Source organism: Astyanax mexicanus, chromosome 18, assembly GCF_023375975.1.
Source record: "Astyanax mexicanus isolate ESR-SI-001 chromosome 18, AstMex3_surface, whole genome shotgun sequence".
Taxonomy (NCBI): domain Eukaryota; kingdom Metazoa; phylum Chordata; class Actinopteri; order Characiformes; family Acestrorhamphidae; genus Astyanax; species Astyanax mexicanus.
Window position 1 is genome coordinate 44,916,202 of NC_064425.1, and position 24,688 is coordinate 44,940,889.

Sequence of the window (24,688 nt, forward strand, 5' to 3'; positions counted from 1 at the left end):
CTATAATCAAAAATGGGTCTGGGCACTTATGGGTTAAATAAATAAAAATAATAAAACAATTAATATAAAAATAAGGCTGCATATAATATAATATAATATAATATAGTACAATACAATACAATATAATATAATATAATATAATATAGTTAGGGCTGTCAATGTTAAAGCATTAATGCACAGGATTAATTTGAAAGCATTAATACGTTTTTTTTTTAGCACAAATTAATTATGTCTCCAGATTTTAACCCACTACATGATAATATCAATAAATTATACTATATATAATCTGCTTAGCTCTTTACAAAAAAACAACGTTTTTTCAGAACTTAAATTACATTTAAATTGATTATGTGGTACTTGAACTGGATATCCGTGGAAGTCATTTATCCGTGAGAAACAAATATAATATATTTTTTTTAATCAATTGACACCACTTTTTAATATAATATAATATATCAATAGACACCACTTAATATAATATAATATAATATAATATAATTATTTTGGGAGCTAAAGCCGAATCTAAAGCTAAATATTAATAATATATATATATATTTTTTTCTGTTTTGTATTTTACGATTCGTGGCGGAAAAACTGCCCTGTTACTTTAAATCCCCCCTCGTAACGGACGGAGCTGATTGGATGGCGTAATGAATATGCCCCGCCCTTTAACGAATACACGAATCTGATTGGTCCTGAGCTCTGCTCTCCGTTGACTGGCGGGATTTGGAGCAGCAGCGGGAGGAATTTCAGAGTCTGAGGAGAAACACGGAAAAAAGAGAATATTACAGGGATTATATCAATTTAACATCATTACAGGAGCCTGTAGAGCCCCGTCACCATGTTCTCTAACGGTAAAATAAATACACTTTATCTCCGGGTGCTGAAAAATACGCCAATTATCCTCGCTTTAGTTTAATATAAATCCTGTCAGGTTGATGCTAATGCTAACTGAGGAGAGTAAAGTCTCACAGCCCTGTCAGCAGTAGTTATTATTAGCTCAAATAGCTTGCGTGGCTAATGTGCAGCTTTTATAACTAGTTAACGGCGTGACTCTTCTCTAAAATCAGTTTAATCTGAATATATCACTAATTTACTCACACTTACCTGTGAAACGTGAATTTCGTGCTTCCTCCGTGTGAGCTGTGCCTAGTTATGGTAGCTTAGCTAAAGCTAGTAAGTTAACATAGTTCCTTAGGTAGGTTTGCAAACCTAGCTAGGAAAATAAGGCCAGGATGTCAACTTAACTTCAGAAAGACGGTAACCTAGCTTTTAATTATAGTTAACTTTTTAATTTTAGTTTAAAATTATGTTATGTCTGACTTCAAAGTCACATATCTGTGACCAACATTAAGTTGACATTAATCCCCAGGGATAGATGTTTAATTTTGGTTGAGGGTCACATAACTAACACTCTCTGTCAATTCTGTTTTAATTGGAAATTAAATTCTTATATCTTAATTATTACTAAAGTATTAATTCTTATATTATATAAGATCCACCAACATTAGATGTAGAATTGAGTTTGGAAAACAAAGTCATATAGCTACAGTACTACTCCAAAGTTTTTTATTATTATTTATTATTATTTTTTACATTGTAGATTATTATTATAGACATCATAACTATGGGGGCATATATGCAAATAAATAATATATAGTAAGAATATATAGCAAAGAAAAAAGTGTTAAACAAACCAAAATAATTTTATACTTTAGACTCCTCAAAGTAGCAGTTTGCCTCGATTTCAACTTTGCCCACTCTTGGCATTCTCCCAATCTCTGAATTTTTATTAGAAATTAGCCAAATATCTGTGAAACCTTCAACATTAGATGTTGTATTTTCTGTGAAAATTAAAGTGACCTTTCCGTCAGAAACCAACATTGAGTTGACATTAATCTCTAGTGTTCTCCAGATGTCAAATCTGTGAAATCTCCAACATTAGCTGGATAGTGTACTTTAAGTGGAAATCAAAGTCATATATCTGTGAAAAACCAACACTGAGTTCATAAGAACCACCAACAGTAGCCGGTCAAAAGTTTGGACACATCCCTCCTATTTTTATTATTTTCTACATTGTAGATTCATATTGAAGACATGCAAACTATGAAAAAATGCAGTCAAATATAGTGTATTAGATTATGTGTCATCCTTATGTGTTTTTGCTGATAACTAAACTGTTTCCTTCTCCCACAGACTTGTTTGTCCTCATTTCAGGGGTAATCATTAACTGTTATTGTACAATATGATTGAAGACTTCTTTCATCAAATTGAAACAGGTACCTGATTATGTGCATTATTATTATATTCAACTTAATTTTTTTACTGTGATCTATACCCTATAACTCATCCTACTGTTGTCTTTTCTGTTTGAAGAGCTTGGGCCTCTTAGTTCTGATTGGTTTAAAGAGCTGACAGCAAAAGCGTCTAAAGATGAAAGTTTCCCTGGGGCTGTGGAGCATGAGGCCTTGTCACGTACAGAAGATGGCACATTTAGAGCACCGCAGGAAACGCCAGCCTTGGAGAGTCAGATGTCTTCAACACCCAGATTATTTAGAGTCAGAGGTCCACTGTCTCCTGATTCAGTTCTTGGACGTTCCCCCAATCCAGGTGGCACATTTGTATTGTTAATAGTAGACAAATATTATCATGATATGTTGTAATAACATAAAAACTGTATGCAAACTGAGATTAAGCTTAATCCTAGACTGCATGTAATTTTCAATGGAGAATCTCCATTCATAGTGCTGTGTAGTCTAGGCCTAATTGACCTATCAATTACTTGAACAGGGAATACGTTTAATCGTAAACTATATTTCTGAAAAGTCAAAAACTAGGCTTAATTCCTGTCTATTTGTTGTAAAGAGTTAATAGAATAGAATAGGACTTTCTGGATTAAAAAATGTAATCTGTTGCCAAGTTCTCACTTTCATTTTCTTTCCTTTTCAATGCCAGTATCATTAGAAACCATTATAATGTTACGTGGAAGATGTGTATATTTTACTTTTTATTAACCTTTTTTTTTTTTTCTTTTCAACAACAAGGAATGCAAACCCCATTGTCAACTTTGCCGTGGACGGACTCAAGCCCATGCCTGTTTGGGTCAGCAAAAGAAAGGTAAGTGTATAGAACTGTTTACTTTTGTGCATATACAAATTATGCATGTATTAATTTCTTAAATACATATACAAACTATTCTCTCTTTGCATCTGTAGCCAGAGGTTTGAAGAAGACAGTGAACCACTAAAGAAACATAACTACTTTGGTAAGGAATTAGATTAATGTTAATGCATAATTTTGTTTAAAGGATAATAAAATTTTAACTTGCTTCTTTCTTATGTTTTCATACTTTGTTTTGTATTTCTGTTTGTTTGTCACAGGTCTGCTCGACACTCCAAAAAGTTCGCTGGTAAGACAGGTCATTGGATCTTATAATACTTTTTAGTATAAATATTTATCAGTAACCCTCTGGTGTTCAAGTTTGCCGGTGCGTCAAATTTGAAGTTTCTTAATGTGTATGTGTATCTTTACAAGAATACAGCTTAAGAAACTCATCTTCTGCATCTTACTGTGGCTAGCTGGTGGATTTGTGTGTCCATCTTACTGTCTGTTCTTTGTGTAAAAGAGACCAATAGGCATTAAGAAGGTTAAATAAAGCCTTAACCACACATCACTGATACATTAAAATTACTCATATATTTAATCTTTGTAAGGTTCAAGATTCATCTGCAAAACGCATCTCTGAGAGCCTTGGAGCTCAGCTACATCCCGATCTGTCGTGGAGCAGCAACTTCAACACACCAGGAGCAATGAGCCCTACAGTAATATTGAGTGAGTATGATTACTGATATCATTTAGTGTTTCTTAATAATAACAATCAATCAATTCAAATTAATAACAGTGCTGTATTTCTTCCCAACAGCGAAAAAAGATGCTCAGCCTTCACCAGTAAGTTTTCTCAAAGACAAAGAAGTCATTGTAAGTGGCACATACTCACTTATGTTGTTTTATATTAGGATTTATTAAGAACTGACTGGATGCTTGGTTGCCAAATACACTAAATACTAGAACTGTATCAAACAGCTATTTTGATTATTTAAATGTTAAATAATTAATTTGTGATTTTGACAACTATGTGAGGGGTATACAATTCCAGATAGTTCTATGGAGTCTATATATCTATGTATCTATATATCTAGCTATCTATCTGATTGTTCTGATTATCTTTTTTATCTATATGCAGATTGTACGGAAGCTCTTTCCATCCCTCTCAAAAGGCACAGAATCAACATCTGAAATTACGTCCACTGCGCATTACAATGGTCAGTATTGTAACTGAAGTATGATTATTGTTAAAATTCTTATAGATTAACTGTGACGGGTTAAATGAAAGGACATTTACTTCTGTTGTAGTGAAACATGATAATGAGTGCAAAGTTTATGGAAAAGCCCACCTACACTCCACCCCCAGCATTCCCAAATGCAACAGCCTTAATTGGGGCATAGAGTCAACTTATCCTGACTTAATTTCAAGATGGTGGCACCTGGAAAACTACCTGAAGCAACTGTGTTTGTATAAACAGTGTTTTAATAAACTGTCTGTGCACTTTTAAAGTTCAAAATGCCTGATTTTAAGATGTCAGAGCCCTTAGAACTAAAGGTAAATTTATTTATATAGCACCTTTAATACCTTGGAAATTCAAAGTGCTTTACATAAGAAATAAAAACATTAAGTCAATAAAATTAAAAGAGAAAAACATAAGAATAAGTTGCATTAAAAAGAAAAACAAACATTTTAAAACAACAATAATAAAAATACAAGTAAAGTAAGATAATAAGATTAAAATAAAAGTGCAGTGACGTAAAGTGCTTTAGTTAAACAACAAGAAAAAAGGGCTATCCAACAAAAGTCTGTACTGGTTGTCATTGTTTCACATTTCAGTCCATTTCACACTGGATTTCTCCTTTAATAGTTACATATTTCCTATAATTTAAACGTTCATTGTCTTGTAAGCTGCTTTGTTCATTTTGATTGTCTTCTCAGCATCACTTACAGAAGAAAACGCCCAAACAAAAGGACCTGATGAATCGTTTGACAACGTGGAAGGTCTTTGGAGGCAGACGGTACCCGATGCTATAAACGACAGTGATGTCCGCGACACGGTGGAGAGCGTTCTTGATGGTGCTGAGGATGTTCTGTCCATCTTCTTCAGCAACAGCAGCTCAGCTCTGAGACGGGTTAAATCTAAAGAACGAACAAAGAAGAGGGTAAATGGTGTTTCTGAGGATGTTAAACCAGCTGCTCTGGCAACACAACACTCTACAGATCAGACAGATCAGACTTTAGCCTCAAATGTGGATCTTGATATAAACTCCTTAAACTCATCCAGTACATGCACTGCTACTGAAGCTAAAAGCCCTCCTAAAAACAAAGACTTCTCTCAGTGGTCTCCACTAAGTTTATCCCAAGTTTCAGACGCAAAAGCAAAGCAAGACTGCACTTCGGATTTAGCAAACAAGCACCTTAATTTTGAGTCTGTTAACAGTGATTCAGGAGAGGATGCTCTTAAAGACAGTATCACACAACTTGGCCAGTTTAATACTTGCGAAGTTGAGAAGCAGAAGAGCTCTCCTGATTCATATCCAGAGAAATCTCAGCTGAGAAGTTCCCTGTTGGCTGCATCTCCTGCACTGACCTTTTCCAGAAAACCCAGGAAGTTTGTGTATCAAGTGCAAAGCCCATTTCCACCAACCAAGGAAAGGAAGCGGAATAATGCACAAGAGTCCTCACTTACAACCACTGGTAAGAGTGTAAAAGTTAATTTTGGGTTTCTTTTTGTTTCCCCAAATCAGGAAAGTCATTTGTGACATTGTGGAAAATGCAAAAAAGCAACTATCTTTATCTTCTTACATCTAGATATTTAATGTATTGTCTGATCAGCTCAATTTAATTTGTTAGTTTACGCCCATTCCTGCACATAACAATGACAAATACGATTTTTTACTTTATCAATTCTGACACATAAGGCAATTCTGTGTTCCCTAAACTTGTATAAGCATGCCACTTTCAGTTTATCTCTCTGCTTTCTGCTTCTTTTTATCTGCTCTCTTCTACTTCCCTCATCAGCAAGAAAGAAATGACCATTACAGTCCACAAATTATTTATTTATTTAGTTTTTTTTTATTTTTTATCCCCAATAAAGGTGAATGATGCGTTCGCCATTCTTCAGCTGTTGAGCTCTGCTTTTTTAAGCTCTGAACTTTGATCGTCTGAATTACTTTTGTTTATGCTGATAAGTAAGCCTTGTTTTAACTAGTGGTGTCAATTATTTAAAAAAAAAATAATCTGATTAATCACAACAATATTCTGTGATGAACAGCGATTAATCGTTCGGTTTCATTTCTCACTTGGTGTTATTTTTTAATGCAAATTAATTACCCCACCAAATAAAGCTGACCAGACAAAACATGAAATGCTTACATATTCTTACGGTCTGCAATTAAATAGAATTAAATGTTATGTTTCTCTTTTTAATATTCTTATCCTTAGATGATCTGACTGGAAAACACTACAGAGAGCCATTTCTTACTGCTGAGAACAAAAAACACATTAAAGATGACCCACAAACATCAGATACTGTTGGAGACTGTTTGGTGCATCCTAAAGAACCTCCAGTTAAACAGGGTAATCCAGGTGCCCTCAACGTAGACCATGGCCTCGATATGACGCAGCTTTGCAACGCCTTCGCAGAAGATTTTACTCAGGAAATCAGTTTGGAAAAATCAGCTGTGAATACAGAATGCGACAACGACGTTCACACTATGTCAACTTGCATGAGTGATGCAATAAAAATAGATGAAGTACAAACTAAAGCAGAATCAGTGCTGCACAGTGATGATGGTGCAGAACACCTGGAATTTCCTGCCAATCACAAGGAAGCATCAGCTCTTGCAGAGGAATCAATCAACCTGACAAGCAGGTCAAGGATGGAGAATACACTTTCTGAAAGTTTGAAACATGAAAATGGCTATCCAGCCGTCTTTAATGATGTTAGTGGATTATCTTCATCTTGTAATGATGGTGCTGACAAGTACCTTTATTCTGGTTTTAAAACTGCAAATAATAAGCTTATACATGTGCCCCCTGAAGCTGTAATGAAGGCCAAGGCTACGTTTGAAGATTTTGTAGATTTGGAGGAAAGTATGAACACTGCAGTCAGATCAGATGGATTGAACACTGGATCAGGAACAGCATTAAACAGCTCAGTTGTTTCAACGTGGTCTTCAGAAAGATATAGCCATGCACTAAATAAACCTGAAAGAGAACCAACAGGTAATTTACTTCATGGAAGTTTAGATGTAGCCTCAGGGTGTACCTCTACTTCTTATCTACCAAAAACTAATGATTCTGGTTTCAAAACAGCCTCAAACAGAAGTATCACCATCTCCTCTGTTAATCTGGAGAAAGCAAAAGACATTTTTAAGGAACTAGAGGTAGAAAACTTATATAAAACTGATATATGTCCATCATCAAACTCTGCCGAGTTGGAAATCCAAGTTATGAAAAATGCCAAAGTTCCTAAACTTGACATCAAACGAAATGTTGATGGGAACTACGTTTTGACGGCATCACAAAAAGCTGATGTAACAGAACTGTGCAGTATGCTGGAGGATGCAGACAGCCAGTATGAATTTACTCAGTTCAGACAAGCAAAGCCTTGTTCAAAATCAATGGAAAGCAGTCGTTCTGAGAGAGAGTGGGATCCTGAGATACTGTCTGGTATCGACTTTGATGATAGTTTCAACTGCGATACAGAAAGACAACTGCCCAGAAAGTGGCCAGTCAGACCAGATCTGCCCACTCAGAATGGTCCTGTATCAAACAGCATGAAAAATGGGGAAGTATTTACTCAAAGTAAGGAAACGCCAAAAGCAGAACTTTCCTTGAATGATTACCGTTTGACTTTGAGGTCAGATGGTAGAGAGATGGCAAAGACTCCAGCAGTACAAACTAACACAAGTGAAGGAAACGAGCCAGTCTGTGTTGGCTTCAAAACAGCTAGAGGAAATTCTGTTCGTATCTCTGAGAAAAATCTGACCAAGGCGAGGAGTCTCTTCGCAGATCTGGAGGATTGTGTAGGAAAAATTGGTCTGAAGAGTGACCACAACAGTGTGACCGCACAAGTTACTACTAAACAAACTAAACACAATCAAAACTCACCTGAAGCTTGCGGTGATGGTTTGCTTTGCCAGAAGGAAAAAACTAAAACTGAAACTGGAATTGAACCCAGGTCAGAGGAAAATGTGCGTAATGGAAATACTAGCTTGGTCACAGATAATAAAGATGATGTATGCAAACAGATATGCAGCACAGAAAATCCAGAAGATCAGGACAATCCTCAAGGTACTAAACAAAACGAAAAGCCAGATTTACTGGTTGACACAAGACATTGTGGATTCAGTACGGCTGGAGGAAAGGAGTTGAAAGTTTCAGAAAGCTCTCTACTGAAGGCAAAGAAGCTTTTGAATAAAGTTTCTGACCAGTGTGAAGCCGTACCCTCAATCAAAGCCCCTCCAAATAGAGTGACTACTCTAAAAGTTGCCAATATTAATCTGCAGCCTTCTGTATGTTCTAATTCTAAAGTGTCTGAAAATGTATTTCCTCATAATTTAAAGATGTCTTGTAAATCTTTAACTGGAAATAGTAAGGACCAAATGTTCAGGAACTCTGAATCTCATCACAGATTGTCTGAAATAGAACATCAGACAACAGCTAAGTATCAGAGTACAAAATCCATACAAAGCAGTGGGTTTAAAATGGCCAGTTGCAAAGGAGTATCCTTTTCCTCAAGTGCTATCGAGAAGTCGAGGGCCATATTTAGAGACCTTGATAGCTTGATTGCTGAGGATGGCTCAAACGAGACCAAATCAATGGACGAGAATGCAAAATTGCATGATGAAGCAGAAAGAAGCCAGTGCAAATTTGCCAATGGATTCAAGATGGCGAGTGGTAAAGGGGTGAGCTTTTCTGAAGGAGCTTTTCTGAAATCAAAGGCTTTCTTCAAAGACTGTGATGCTGATTACCCAGATCACTCTCAAGGCAAAGGGGACCAGTCAAGTGTGATGGATAACTGTGGCTTCAAGGCACTTGTGGGGAACACAGTACATTTGCCTGAAATAGACAGCCCGAACAAAGAGATTGTAGGTTTAAAGGACGAAGCCACAGTTTTGAATAAATATGTCGAGAAGGAATTCGTTCCAACCTCAGCTCCTGAGATCCTTCAGTTCACATCTGGCTGTGGTTTTAGTACAGCCAGTGGTAAAATGGTATCTGTTTCAGCTGAAGCACTTCAGAAAGCTAAAGCTGTGCTTGACGATTCTAGTGCTGCTTCACCTTGTGAAATAAAAGCGGACGTTTCAGAAGAGAAGAATAAGAAGGGTGTTCCTAAAACGGATACTTATATTCCAGGAAGAAGCTTAGGCTTTAGTACTGCAAGTGGAAGGAAAGTGGCCATATCTGACCGTGCCCTGGAAAAAGCCAAGAATCTTTTTGCTAGTTGTGAAGTGGAAGATTTAGCAAATAATGGAATAACTTTGAATTCTGCACAAACCAAACCACTCGGCTCTGAGCAAACCAGATGTTTGGGGTTCAGCACTGCCAGTGGTAAAGGAGTGGCTGTGTCAGAAAAGACTCTGAAGGAGGCTAAAGCTGTGTTTGCAGGTTGTGAGGACATTTTGGAAACAGCTGATGTGCACAAGCCTCTAAAAACTGGACGAGTAGTTGAAGAAAAAGATAAAGGCTCTCTTAACCAGTCTTTGACTAATAGGGAGTTTCAGACGTGTGAATCTGCTAATTTTAGGCTTTCTAGTGGAAAATGTGAGGAGATAAATAATGCTAACAAAAGTAATGTTAAGGTTGAACAGTTTGGTTTCAGCACAGCCAGTGGAAAAGGTGTGTCAGTGTCAAAATCAGCCCTTAAGGTGGCATTTGAGATGTTCAGGGATTGTGATGTACAACCAATTACAGAGGAACAGCATCCAGTCGCCCAGATTGACTGTCCGTCATCAAGTGATGAAACTAGAAGACATACCACAGACACTACTACCTTATCGCTTTCCACACAAGCCATACGAGACGATTCCTCCTTACTGAACAGTCATGCATTGAGTCTTAACGGATGTACCATGACCCAGCAGAAGTATCTGGAACAGGAAGCTATGGCTTGTACTAAAGCCTTGTTGGAGGATGATTTTAATGAGCACAGTCGATCAGAACCTGTTGAGGAAACTGTCATCAGGAAATGTCCTACTCTCGCAGAGCAGAGGTCCTATGAGGTGATCATAGGAGAAAGAAAACGAACGTCTGATGCTGATTTGACAGGTAAGGCACTGTCCAACTCAAATATAGGCAACACATTTCTAGAGATTATAGATTACAGATTACGTTTTTAAGTTCTGCTTGTTTTATTTCATTGCTTAAGGCCAACCTCCTTTGAAAAGAAGACTTATCTCAGAGTTTGACCAGATTTCCGATGGTACAAGAGTTTGTGTTCCTGTGAAAAGCAGTCCCAATGGTGAGTGTTTTCAGAGTTGTTAAATTAAAATAGTGTTTCTCATAGACTTTTTATTATATTTTTTATTTAAACGTGACATTACCTTTACAGGAACTCTAACAGACAGAAGAGTCTTCAAAGGAAACGTTCACTTGAAGCCCAATATTACTCATCCATCCAGGTGAGTAACAAAACACCACACCACACCTTACCAGTATGGCTATGTTAATATTACTAGCCTCCTAATGACTCCTAAATTCAATTGTTTGCCTTTTTTTTTTAGAGCTATGTGGACATATCAAATATGACATTTTTATAACCTCCTGAGACCCAGGCTTTTGCTTGTTGTGCATTTTTAATTTTTTCTAGTAGTTTGGGGTGATATTAGTAGGAAATAAAATAAGTATAAAACCATACTTCATCTTTGTCCAGGAAATCATTTTGCGGAAAAACAATGTCCACAATTGAGGACAGTAGTTTACTTTAACATTTAAAATTATCTTTGCCATTTGGGACCTGAATAATTTTTACTTGGCCCATGTTTGTGTCTGGATTGGCTATAGAAACTTTTGACTGGGATTCCCATCTTGTTTTCAATCTATTAAGGGTATAGTTGTCATGTGACCACTTTATAGTATTGGTAGTGTCTCTAAAAAGTCAAAAGTAGAACGTTTTAAAAATTGACGGGTAGTCTAAATAAAAATGTGATATTTGATATGTGCACAAAGGAATTGGATTTGGAATTGCTTTATAAAGCTTGTAATGTGATCACGTGTAACACATCTTATAAATTTGTTATAATTCTATGTAAAATTATTATCTTTCTTTTGTCTTTAGGAACATCATGGATCAAAATGCTTCAAAAGCTTTAGACGGCGAAAAAAGAAGACCATCAAACCCCAAGGCTGTGATCTTTATACCTCCATTTCAGAAGAATATTAAACCAACAAGAAAAGTGCCAACAAATTATGTTTCCAGAGATAATGCCAAAGTGCCCACTATGTTCATCCCACCAGTTAAGAAGAACCCAATGTCAAATGTTCTTCAGGGGAACTCAATACAAAGTTGTACTGATTCTGACTGTGAAAAACTGGAAAAGGAGGATACTCTAGAGGTGAAGCCAAACACAGCTGGGAATCATGATTCTGAGCCTGAGAAGAAGGAGAAAGAAGTCGAGGAAGATGTAAGAATAGAGGATCGGGCCTCTGTAACTTGTGAAGAAAAAGGTAACCTTGTCCATAGCTTCCATAAATTGATAATCCTTTTTTTTGTACAGTACAGATTTTATTTAAAAGTAAAACATTTAATCTCCTAAGACCCGAACTCTTGCACAGCATGAATTTTTTTTATTTCTCTTTACTATTTGGGCTAATTGGCACGTGATTAGTGTCAAAACTAAGAATTATTTTTTACATGACGTAGTTTCTGAGAAAAATGAGTACAAAAAATGATTTTGTGCCTGAACAAAACAAGACAAAACAAAAGTAGAAGCAACAATTGTACACCATTTAGCAATATGGCTCATTTGAAGAGCTAAATTAAACTGTAACGTGTCAAACTATTCTGCCACCACTATGTGACAGTATAATGGCCTCATAAGAGGACTCCAGGCCCATGTAGAGCTAAATTTAGTGTTTTGGTCTAGACAACACAAAATATGTTGTCCACACTTGTGGACGCCAGGTCCTAGGAGGTTAAGCATGTATCTCTTTTGTGGTGTAATATGATATTACATTGCTTTTTAATGTAATCCTTTTGTGTTTTGATGTTTAGATAATGAGTCCTGGTCGCAGTCTTTGGAGTTAGCGCGGGATATGCAGGATATGAGAATTCGAAAGAAGAAGCGCCAAACCATTCGACCTCTACCTGGCAGCATTTACCTGGCTAAGACTTCTGGGGTGACCAGGATCTCACTGAGAGAGGCTGTAAATAATAAGTGCCCACTTCTGCACTCTCAGGAAAAGGTAATTTCTTATGTTAATTATTTATTTTATTGTTAATTTACTGTTACTTTTATAATTTTAATAGTTTTTTGGTTGTGTTTTTCAGCTTTATCAGTACGGTGTACACTGCCAAGTCTCCCAGATCACAGCTGAAAACGCAGAGTTATTCAGGTTCAACTTTGATGACTTCTTCAAACGTGAGATGTTCATAGACAACACTGGTGTCCAACTCGCTGATGGTGGCTGGCTGATCCCAGATAACAGAGGAACCGTAGGCAAGGAGGAGTTTTACAAGTGAGTGCCTTAGACTCCATATTGAACAATCCTGCATTTATGGCCCATTATTAAATTGCATTTTTTGTTCTGAGAGGCTCCTACAGCTGAAAAGTAGAAGAGTTCACTTTTTACTCCACTGCTGTAAATTAGGGGTGTGCCATATCGTATGGTATTCAATAATATCGCTAACATTTTTGAATATCATGAAAGATATTATACCCCGAAAAAGGGTTTGCACAGTCAAAAGTTTGGACACACCTTCTCTTTTTTAATGCATTTCTTTATTTTTATGACTATTTACATTTTAGATTCTCACTGAAGCATCAAAACTATGAATGAACACATGTGGAGTTTTATGTACTTAACAAAAAATGGTGAAATAACTGAAAACTTGTTTTATATTCTAGTTTCTTCAAAATAGCCCCCCTTTGCTCTGATTACTGCTTTGCACACTCTTGGCATTCTCTAAATGAGCTTTAAGAGGTGGCCACCTGAAATGGTTTTCCAACAGTCTTGAAGGAAGGAAGGAGTTCCCAGAGGTGTTTATTAGCACTTGTTGCTCCTTTGCCTTCCTCACTCTGTGCTCCAGCTCACCCCAATTTTCATTTTGTTGCAGTAGTGTATTCTTGAAATATGTTGTTTTGTTTTTTGTTTGTTAATTCAGTGTTTTGTCGTATATCGCCATGATTATCGTTATCTCGAAAATACCATGAAATATCGTGATTTTATTTTAGGGCCATATCGCTCACCCCTATTACTAAATATTTTTAAAAACATCTTTCTGTTTGTTCTCTGCTCAGAGCGATGTGTGACACTCCTGGTGTCGACCCCAAACTGATGAGTGAAGCCTGGGTGTTTAACCACTATCGGTGGGTAGTATGGAAACGGGCCTGCATGGAAAGGACATTTCCAGAAGTGATGGGTGGACGGTGTCTCACTCCTGAACAAGTCCTTCTGCAGCTTAAACTCAGGTACTGTACGTCCTGAACTGTATATTAGTTTAATATGTTGGGCTGTAAATTATTTAAAACCTGACATATAGACCAGAAATAAACAAAATACAGTAGTAAATTCTGTTTCTGTTTTCTTATACTAATTTTTTAGATATGACACTGAAGTGGACAACAGTCGAAGATCAGCTCTGAAGAAGATCATGGAAAGGGACGACACCCCGGCGAAGACTTTAGTGCTGGCTGTGTGTGGTTTTGCCAAATCCAGCTCCAGTCCAGTGAATTCAGAGAAAGCTGTAGGAACCCCTGATTCTAAGACGTCAGAGTCGACTGCCGCTATCATATGGCTCACTGATGGCTGGTATTCCATTAAAGCCCTGCTGGATCCACCGCTCTCTTCAATGCTGCAAAAGGGCCGTCTCAGCATTGGAGGGAAAGTTATGATCCATGGGGCGGAACTGATTGGCTCTCAAGATGCTTGCCTTCCTTTAGAGGCTCCTGATTCACTCATGCTGAAGGTGAGATGATCTTATTAGTCCGTGTGAGTTTAAAAGAGGAATTGTTAATATTTTAATTCAGTGTTTAAAAGTTACAGAACTCTGTGCAGATCCGAAGCGCATTACTCACTCAAATAAACAGTTTTCCGCAGAGAAATCAGATGTGTAGATTAACATCCAGCACTCGTTTGACTTTATAAGAAAGTCTTTTTATTACAGTTTTGTTTATTTAGCTTAGCTTTACGTAACTTAGTTAGCTACCTCACCCACCACCCAGCGGCGAGACCTGCTGAATTGTATAAAAATAGACCAGAAAATAGACTTTCATTGGCACGAAAAAATACGGTATTTAAATACATTTATTCCGTTTCTTATTGTAGGACATCAGTTGAGAATTTAAAGTTCCTTTGAGGTTTCCCTCTGAAATTACTTTTATTTACAGATTTCAGCTAACAGCACGAGACGAGCCCGCTGGGACTCCAAACTGGGCTTCTATAAAGACCCTCGACCCTTCTCCCTTCCTCTATCCTCACTGTACTCTAATGGAGGAGTCGTGGGCTGTGTGGACGTCATTGTATTGAGGAGCTACCCAACTCAGGTTCACCTGCCTCCCTCTGTTCCTCATTTAATTGTCATATTTAATCTGAATTAAACTGTACACATTGTGGTTCTACCTCCCATAACCGAGTGTGTACTTTAATTAAACAGTGGATGGAGAAAAGGACTGGTGGAGTGTTTGTGTTTCGCAATGAGCGAGCTGAAGACCGAGAGGCCAGACGCCACAGCAGCGCCAAGCAAAAGACCATGGAGCTCCTGTTCACAAGGATTCAAGCCCAGTTTGAGAAAGAGGAGGAAGGTGAATATTTTCAGGCTTTTATATTCTGCATAAAATCCAATCTTACAAAAACCCAGGGGGCAGATCCAAATGGAAATGTTCTTGGAGGTTTTTATTAAATTAAACCACATTTTTGTTCATGAAAAGCTCAAATGTGTTCCTTTTGAAGTAGTAAAATATACTGGTCCTTTTAAATATTTTTTATAAACCTTTTCTAACCTTTAAAAACCCTTTTATTAAAGTCATTTCTGCCTCTGTAGCGCCCTTACAGGTTCAACTGTGAGACACACTGCTCAACCCAGGCAGCTCTCCCTCCTGCCCCGCCCCTAAACCCATACTTCACTCAGTGCCCCTTCCTAACTACCCCTCCTATTTTATTATTATTTTTTTTTTTTTTACAAAACTATAATTTAACATTAAATATTGTTAACATCAGCTTGTTTTTGATTAATATGTATTTAATTAGTTTTATATATTATATTATTTATCTGTTTTTTTTATTTACTTATCCCCAAATAATTTCGGTTGCCAGTGTTTTTTTTTTTTGTTTTTTTTTATATATATAAAGCGTTTGTAAAATTTGAGCTAAGGGTGGAGTCAGCTAAAATCAGCTTTTGATGCATTAATGTGCGTTTCATGCAAAGTATTAAAAATAAGCACTGATTTCACTGATACTGTTGGTGGTATTTATCCTAAACTTATGATTGTTAATATGTATTAATACTATTTATATTTATGACATATAGTATAATATATGGTTACTATAGGAGGTTTTTATCTAATTCACTTTTACAGAAAAGAAGAAAACCAGAAGAAGAAAAAGATTTCGTCGCTGTGATATTCACAGCATGCAGGATGGGGAAGAACTTTACGAAGCGATGGAGAACGATCCAGCTTATGTGGAGGTGAAGTGTTACAATCGGTTCCAGCTATCAAATATACTCCTTTTGTTTGAGCTAAACTGCTGATAAGACCACATGCTAATTGCTAATTACCACAGCTATGAACAAATGCTGTCTCTGCTGCTCCACGCTGTTTACACACTGAGCATGGTCTGTGCAGCGTTCACTGCTCACAGCCACATGACTCCGTTTATTACGTATACATTTTCAGCGTTCACTTATTTGATCAGCTTCACACTGCACAGATATACAGATATATGCACAGGAACACAGAATATACTCGCTATATTTACTTTCTTCAGCTCTGACCAATCAGAGGAGAGGATGTGCTTGCATGGTTTATTGGTGCGAATTTTGGTGCGTTTAGGTTTGTGCCTGTGTGAAAACAAACCAAACAGAGGGAGTAACGCTTCAAATAAACAAGCTCATCAACTTTCTCAACTACAGGTGTGAAAATGCTCTAATTTAGTCTTGGCATCAATTGCATTCTATGTGTTCAGGCTCACCTGAGTGCACAGCAGATGGAGGCTGTGAGCAGTTACAGGCGTGTAATGGCTGATCGCAGGCAGGTGCAGTTGCAGGAGCGCATGCAGAAGTCTGTGCAGGAAGCGCAGGAATCTGAGGGCCTCTGTCCAAACAGAGACGTTACACCTGTCTGGAAACTCACCATCGCTGATTTCAGTGACCTGCACAGCAACTGCAGTGAGTTTAATGACTTTTTTTTTCATGTTTGTCAGCTCTTTGCCATTATCTTAATTTGTGATTCTTCATTCTTACAACTCTCTGTGCACCACATGTCTTGCAGCATATACACTGAATATCTGGCGCCCTTCACTGGAACTGCGCTCCTTACTGAAGGAGGGCTGCAGATATAAGGCCTATTACCTGTCCACATCTGAGACCAAGAAACGCTCAGGCACAGCCAACGTTCAGTTCACTGCCACCAAGAAAACACAGTTTCAGGATATTGAGGTATATTATAGCTTAAAGTGTGTTTTTAAAAGTGTTTTTTCTTTGTAAGATTGTGAATGTGTGCGTTTAGCCTGGACACATCCTAGTAATTTTAATGGAGACCCCACACTGTACGGCCAAAAGGTTCTTTAAAGCCCAACCTGCATATGCATATAAGTATGGTCGCCACGCTGCATTCAGCCAATCAGAGAAGAGTTAGCTTGTATGTTATGCACATATGAGCTCCACACACAAATCAGGTTCCTTTTAAATAAGGAAGAGAAGCAAAAAGTGGTTGAATCTGAATTTCGAGAACTGTACATCAGAATGAGATTGATTAAAAAAAAAATAGGGATAGGGATTGTTTTGTTTTTTCTTACAGCGAAGGTCGATTATATATATATTTTTGTACTTTTGATATTTTGTACATATTGATACCTAATTAGAATAAAGTTATCAGAAGCATAATGTAATGATGTACAGTGGTTTGCAAAAGTTTTATAGCCTGTGAACTTTTTCACATTATGTCACCTTACAACCACAAACCAGCTTCCCTGTACCTGTTAGAGAAAAAGATCCACAGAGCATGATGCTACCAGTGCGGATCAGTGTGTTCAGGGTGATGAGCAGTATTACTTTTCCCCCCATATATAGTGCATTGTGTTTAGACCAAATTGCAAACGGCACTTATTTCTTTTTTTAGAAATGCCTTTAAAAATGATTTTTAGTTGTCCTGTAGACAGATTGTTGCTCAAAACTTGGGGTATGTTTTCTGCTCCACATATCTGACCTGTCTGGTGAGGTCCTTGTTTTTCATGATGCTGTTTGTTCAATAGTGTTCTCTAACAAACCAACAAAAGGCCTTCACAGAACAGGTGTATTAATAATGAGACAAAATTACACAAAACTGCTGGACTCTAACTAATTACCAAGTCTTTCTGACTGTAAGGATATAATACAATTTTAACAAAAATTAACAGTGCGCCTTATAATCTGGTGTGCCTAATGTATAAATTCTACCAGTGAGGTATTAAGGAGAAGTAAAGCCACTCCACTGAAGTACAGAGTTAAAAAGGTGAATTTTCAGAAACGTTTCTCCAGCACTAAGGCTGGAGCAGTTTAGCATTAGCATTAGCTAAAACCTCTGTTCAGAGGTGAGTATATCAGAGTGTAGTCTGCGTTTTTACCGTGTTTAAACTAGCTACATGGGATGAACCGCTAGCTGATAGTGCCCTGGCTTACTGTAAAACTCAGGGTTCCTTAGTGTAGCGCTATAGAGTGGCAATTTTTACTAACGCTAAGCACAAGGTTTAAGGAATGTTAAATGCCTGCACAGCTTCCGAAATCAACACTGTGATTGCTTCATGTGTTTTCTCCTGAAATAGGTTTGTCCGGAGTGGTTAATGGCGAATTTTCCTGCAAGACAGTTTACTATCTTCAGAGATCTTCAGAACTCTGCATTCAGTTCTCCATGTGGAGAGGTTGATGTTGTCGGATATGTCATCTCTATCTTAGACAGACAAGGTTTGTTTTATTCTATTGTAGTTATTATACAATGATATTAGGGAACAAAAACTTTTTACTCTGATTAAAGTGATTTTAATCGATTTTTTTTTGTCTCCTTCTGTCTGTAGGTGCCTCTCCAGTTTTGTATTTGGTGGATGACAAGTTTGACTTTGTCTCCGTGAGAAGCTTCAGCAGTCTGGTCCAGCTAGCTCTGGAGGACCTGGTAAAACCATTAACTCTCTTGGCTATAAGCAACTTGCAGCTGCGGGAGCTCTCTGGTCCTGTTCCAAGGCTTTATGCTGGAGAACAAGCTTTATTCTCTGTAAACCCCAAAGAAGCCCACTTGCAGGAAGCTATGGCTCATCTGAAGACCTTTGTCCAGGTATTAAGTGCATTCACAGGTTAAACTGAACAAAGAATTTTGTATTGCCAAACTAAAGTATTTATTTATGGGTCTTACGGTTTTGTAAAAAGTTTTTTTTTCAGATTTAAAGGCTTTTAAATTGCAGACAAAGATAACATGAGTTAATATAAAAAGCAATTGTTAATGATAATTTCATTTATTTTGGGGAAAAATCTTTGTGAAAAAGTCTTTAGATTACAGGTCCGGAAGCAGCAAAGCAATCCCAGACCATGACACTACCACCACCATGTTTAACGTTTAGTGTGTTGTTCTTTTTCTGAAATTATGTGTTAAGTTCCACTTTTGTCTCGTCAGCCAACAGGATGTTTTCCCAAATTTGTGGGATCATTAAGATGTTAGTTGGTAAATGTGAGAGGGGTCGTTGGGTTCTTTTTGGTCTTTTTTTTATTCTTGGAACTGTCCCATAAGTACCATTTTCACCCAGTCTCTTTCTTATTATTGAGTCATTTTGTGACCTCCTGGATGAGTTGGCCATGCCCTTTTTTGATTCAATTCGTTAGGCTGGCTGGGGCAACTACTTTTTCATTTAGGGTGCATTTGGTTTCGGAAGCTTTTGTCCTTAATAAATTAAATCATTATTTAAAAACTGCTTTTTATTTTAATTCAGGTACATATAGGTACTAAAGAAATCTATAAGAGAGTAAATACTTTTTTATGCTCAAGCATGTTTTATTAACCTACACACTCTGAATTAATACATGTATGTTCTTTTGTTTTTACTACAGAGTTATGAAAATTTCTTCAGTGTCGCTGAGGAAAAGCTCTCAAACTTGCTTCCGTCTGGTTCTGTGAAGCCCGCACAGTCCCCAAGAACTCTAGGACTGTCATCTGTGCCCAAGCTGAACAGCAGAATCAATGTAAGTTTGCATATATTTTTTTATTTTATTAAATATCAGCGGCTCTGCAGTTTAAACTGCAAAAGTGGAAATATCTGGGTCTGTGGCTGTCCGCATTATGCAGCACGTAGATACATTTTTTAAGAGGTGCAAAGAAAAAAAAAAAAAAAAAAAAATCTATTCCATGCATGGATAAAATATTGTCTCATACATCATTTGTGCAATGTGTAAAACTAAGACACTTTGTAAGGAAAGCAGAGTAAAGACTTTTAACAACACTAACTGGATACCCCTCTTGAGTGTCCATCACTTAACCCAGTACAGCAAGTATCAGTAAGCAACGACACTTTTGAACTCTGGCAGCTGGTAGGTTTATTTGCGTTTGTTATCGTCACACGATGAAGAAAAAAACAAACCTTAAAGTCTGTCCATGGTCGTTTTTAAAAGTTACCCACTTTACAGGCCTTGGAATGTATGCTGGCTACAAGTGTAGATCATACAAAAACCCCTTTTATCTGCAGTAAAAAAGATTATTCACATTCTAAAAAATATGAGGGCTTTGAAGACTCTTACAGGACACTTGGAGAAGCTGCCTGTTCACTCTCTCTCTACTCCACAACAACCATAATGAAACTACAGGGTTTGGAGGAGATGAACTGTTTAATTTTTATTCAGGAAAATACTGATTTTAAAATGAAGTTTAGGAAAGTGCCAATTTTATGATATTTTTAAAGTTGCAGATTTACTTACATTTTTAAAAATAATTTCTATCACAATTACAATTAGAATTTGATTTGTAGAAACATCTATTATCAAACATGAAACCTTTTTATGTAATGCTTGAGTAAAAATCTAGAAAGGTTTAGGTGTGCAATATCAGAAAGAAAATTGACAAAAATACTGGCCTGTTAAGGAGTTAAGTTAAAGAGTGTTTATGTGTACGTACATTTAAGAGATTTATTAATTTTCACTAGGTAACGCCCCAGCCGCCAAAAGTTCACTCTCCCTTCACGCCAGTGTCCAGGAGAGCTCCTACACCCACCGATCAAACCACCGAGCCTAAAGACCCCAAGAGTCTGAAAAGAAAGAGAGGTATAGACTTCCTGTCACGTGTCCCTTCTCCACCACCTCTCAATCCTCTCAACATCCTCACTTCTCCCAACGTCAAGAAGACGTTCAACCCACCCAGAAGGTCCGAGACGAACCGGCCAGCCCGCAGAGATCCAGCTCCATCCCGTCGTTCTGCTTCACTTGCTCCATCTGTGGAGGAGCAGTGGGTGAATGATGAGGAACTGGCCATGATTAACACTCAAACCCTGCTAGACTGATCAGACTGGAGCGTCTGCCCACCTGATGCACTTTAGAGCATCCTGAGCTCTCAGAGCTGTAAAGAGGACGGCCGTCTGAGAAGAGAGGATATAAAGCGATTGTGTTGCTGTCTTCTAGTCTGCTGATGAAATGTTCTGTTAAATTGGTCCAGATCTTTCTTCTAAATGCACTGTGCTGCTACAGAGATGACCTATGACCTAAATTGCACTTCAGAGACTTTGCCATCTTACTACTGTAATTGTAATTGTACTGTTTTTCAAAAAAGATGATGAATAAATGTTCTATTTATTTAATTTAAGGTCACAGTAACTGCAAAAACACACCCTCGTCACAGGTGTATTTTACTGGTTTTCAAATGGTGCGCACTTCATGCTATGATTGCAAGGTTCGCTCTGTTGTTAAGAAACTAAAGCTGAAAGCTGAATTATAGGAATGTGCCAAAGTCCAAGTCATTAAGTTTTAAGTATCTGTCGAAACGAGTGCCGATCTCATACATTGGCAATGCAGTAAAAAAAATAATTCACCTATTTTAACCTAAAAAAAGTGCCACACAACAACAATTTTGTGATTATTCATGATTAATAAACTTGCTTAATAAACGACATCAATGCAAATTCAGAAATTAATATTTGGTGGAATAACAGTTTTGTATGCATCTTGGCATCATGTTCTCCTCCACCAGTCTTGCACACTGCTTTTGGATAACTTTATGCTGCTTTACTCCTGGTGCAAAAATTGCAAAAACTTGAGCTTGGTTTGATGGCTTGTGATCATCCAGCTTCCTCTTGATTATATTTCAGATGCAAAAAAAAAAAGCCAAAGAAACTCATCATTTTTAAGTGCTCTCTCATTTTTTCCCAGAGCTGTATATATATATATATATAGAGAGAGAGAGAGAGAGAGAGAGAGAGAGAATATTGTTTTGTTTGTTGGTGGATAAAGACATGTATTTCCTAAAAGAAACATGACAACTTGAAAATGAAGTAAAATAAAAATCAGCAAAACTGAAGAAAAAATAAAAACCAGGACAAAATAAAAATTAGGAAAAACAAAGCAAATTTGGGAAAATTGGGATTATTCTACTTTTGATTTGGAGTTATGGAGTGGGTGATACTACCACATTTAAACAGCAGGTGGCAGCAAAACCTGTGATTTTTTTGCCGGACATGCAGCGGTGCTGTTCAGTTCATTACTTAATAACATGAGAGCATGTTTTACTCTGTTTAACGGAATATTTTAATGTGTAAAAGTGAAATGTTGGTTTGTGCTGGTTTGTGGGTGTTCTCCTGGCGAGTGGGTGGTTGCTGGGTTTTGTCAGGCTTGTTGTTTAGTGGAACTGAGACAGATAAATAGCTCCCCTCCATTACCAAGCCAACTGTCATGTCAAATAAAACCTAATATGCATTTTAAACATTCAGACATTTTTAGCTTCCAAAAATACCAAATCTGCACTGCAGAAGCCTTTACTTTATATAGCAGATCATTTTTTCTTTTTCCCCAAATATGAGGAGCAACCCCATAATCCACTGCCTTTGCAAAAAAGAATTAAGAATCTCAGAAACCACAGACATGCTGGTTTGGAGTCCAGAGTCTCGGTTAACTGCCACCAATGGCGGCTTTGTCTTTTTTTTTCTAAACAGCATCTATTATCTCATTTTAGGGAACACACACTTGTGTTCTAAGCTGTAGATCCTTCAGTGATGAAGACAGCTCAAACCCTGATTTGCAGTAAAAGATTGTTTCTGCATTCCGTTCAGAGTTGACTTGGCAAAACCGTCTGCCGGAGGTCAGCTCTGAAAATACTTGCGGTTCTAACAGAAAAGTATTTTTGATTCTCGGGTGGTTGTGCTCCCTCCCTGATAGTACTGAAGTGTTCAGTCTGCACAGAATAGATTCAGATATTTTTGACAATAATTTTGACTCAAATAAGTTTTTAAAAGAACCATTAAGGACTAATTACTTTTGTATAGGAACTCATATTCACATATTTATTTAGTTAAAGCACCCATTGCTCTTGTCAGCAGAGCTTCGGCCAGTATTTTCTTACTTGAACTGCATGGTACATCACAGAAATCTGTGTGGGTTGTGGCCTTTGAATCTGCCCACTGTTATTCCCCTAGTCCCGTTTGCAGACCCCGGGTTTCCAGGTATAGAACACGGTAGCATGAACTGGTAATCACTGAGCTTCAGTACGGTTGCTAACTATAGCTAGGTTACTAGTAGTGGCATTCTGCACACTGAAATGTATATATGTGTGTATATATGAGTAAGACTCGTCGTCACTTGCCATTAGGTACAATTTAATCTTTTTTTTTTTTTTAAGATTATTTAAAGAGGGAGGCAGTGTAACTATACAAATACACTGAGATGCCATAAGTGATGGCATAGCGTTATCATTTCCCATTATATATCTACTAGAGACAGATCAGATATATCTGTCCAGTATCATTTATTTTACTTTAATCCTCTAAACCTTATTAGTATCATGACATTCTGGATCATTGGCTTCTGTTACAAATCTGATCATTTTAGTATCTCAGTTAGGGGTGTGCCATATCATATAGTGTACAGTAATACAATTTAATTATCGAATATATTTATCATAATATTATGATCTTATTTTAGAGCCATATCGCCCGCCCCTATAGTGTGTTTCCTGGACATATAATTTTTCTCCCTCCAGCAATGTCAATACTACTATTTCTTGCCTTCCTGGTAAATCACACCTTCCACCAAATCTCTAAACTGCCGTAGAAATCTCGACCCCTTATGTAGGCTTTTTTTTTGTTAAGTACTAAGGAACAAAAATGAACCCTAATAGACTTTCTTAAAACCAAAAAGCCAAAAAGCTCCTTTCATCCTGTTGAGCTGCTTTAATCCACGCACTTACTGTCCTCTCCCGGCTCTGCTGAGCGCGGGCTGGAGTGCTGAGAGCAGTACGGGGGGGTTGGGGGTGTAGGAGGCTGAAATTGGGGGTACGGAGGACGGAGAGACACTCGATAGTTCCCTCATCCGCTCCATAACCACACAATACTGAACGAATTAACTACAGGTCCGCCAGATCTCCAAGCTGTGATTTAGGTTCCTTATCTCCAACTACTTCTTCAGGAACTGTAGCCTGAGCTCAGAACAGCTGCTCTAAAACAAAAAAACAGCTAATTCATCCAACCTGAAAACAAGGGACAAAAAGAAAGCAGTTCTGTCCCTAGTAATAGAGAATGTGTTGTAAATTTAAAACAAAAATGTACAAAAAAAACACATAATAATAAAAAGATGACCTTGTACTGTTGCATTGTATCCTCAGGACCAAATGTTTTTTTGTTTTTTTAAATGTTGTGAGAAGGAATTTCCAATTTTCATTTTTTTATGGAATGGATAACAGGGCTGAAATGCAAGAATGGGTGTACACGTATTAACAAATAAAATTGATGTTGATAAAGTTGATCGAACAAAACACGAAATATCTCACAACTTAAGAACTAAAAGTATCTGCTGCTTATAACTAGGTGTCAGATACAGTTTTAAGAAAAAGAGTTCAGAAATCAATATTTGGTGGAATAATCCTGGTTTTAATCACAGTTTTTTTTCATGCATCTTGGCATCATTTTCTCCTCAACCAGTCTTACACACTGCTTTTGGATAACTTTATGCTGCTCTACTCCTGGTGCAAAAATTCTCCTCTGCTT

The 24,688-nt window shown here is 37.4% G+C and overlaps 1 protein-coding gene across 2 annotated transcripts; it reads left to right on the forward strand.

Moving 5' to 3' along the window:
• The first annotated feature begins 708 nt into the window (after positions 1-708).
• On the forward strand, positions 709-21,444 carry brca2 (BRCA2 DNA repair associated). Of its 2 annotated transcripts, none has more exons than XM_022668773.2 (27): positions 709-854; positions 2,197-2,279; positions 2,377-2,610; positions 3,045-3,117; positions 3,216-3,265; positions 3,381-3,409; positions 3,714-3,831; positions 3,923-3,978; positions 4,244-4,322; positions 5,045-5,803; positions 6,551-10,381; positions 10,482-10,574; positions 10,665-10,734; positions 11,391-11,779; positions 12,327-12,517; positions 12,603-12,790; positions 13,573-13,743; positions 13,877-14,240; positions 14,662-14,817; positions 14,928-15,075; positions 15,850-15,959; positions 16,457-16,658; positions 16,762-16,928; positions 18,293-18,431; positions 18,542-18,795; positions 19,563-19,694; positions 20,648-21,444. In XM_022668773.2, the coding sequence occupies exons 2-27, from the start codon at positions 2,246-2,248 to the stop codon at positions 20,999-21,001; spliced, it is 8,391 nt and encodes a 2,796-aa protein (XP_022524494.2). In that variant the 5' UTR covers positions 709-854; positions 2,197-2,245; the 3' UTR covers positions 21,002-21,444. The 2 variants fall into 2 exon arrangements, with proteins under 2 accessions (XP_022524494.2, XP_015463688.3); XM_015608202.3 differs by having other exon boundaries at positions 3,923-3,948.
• The last annotated feature ends 3,244 nt before the right edge of the window (positions 21,445-24,688 follow it).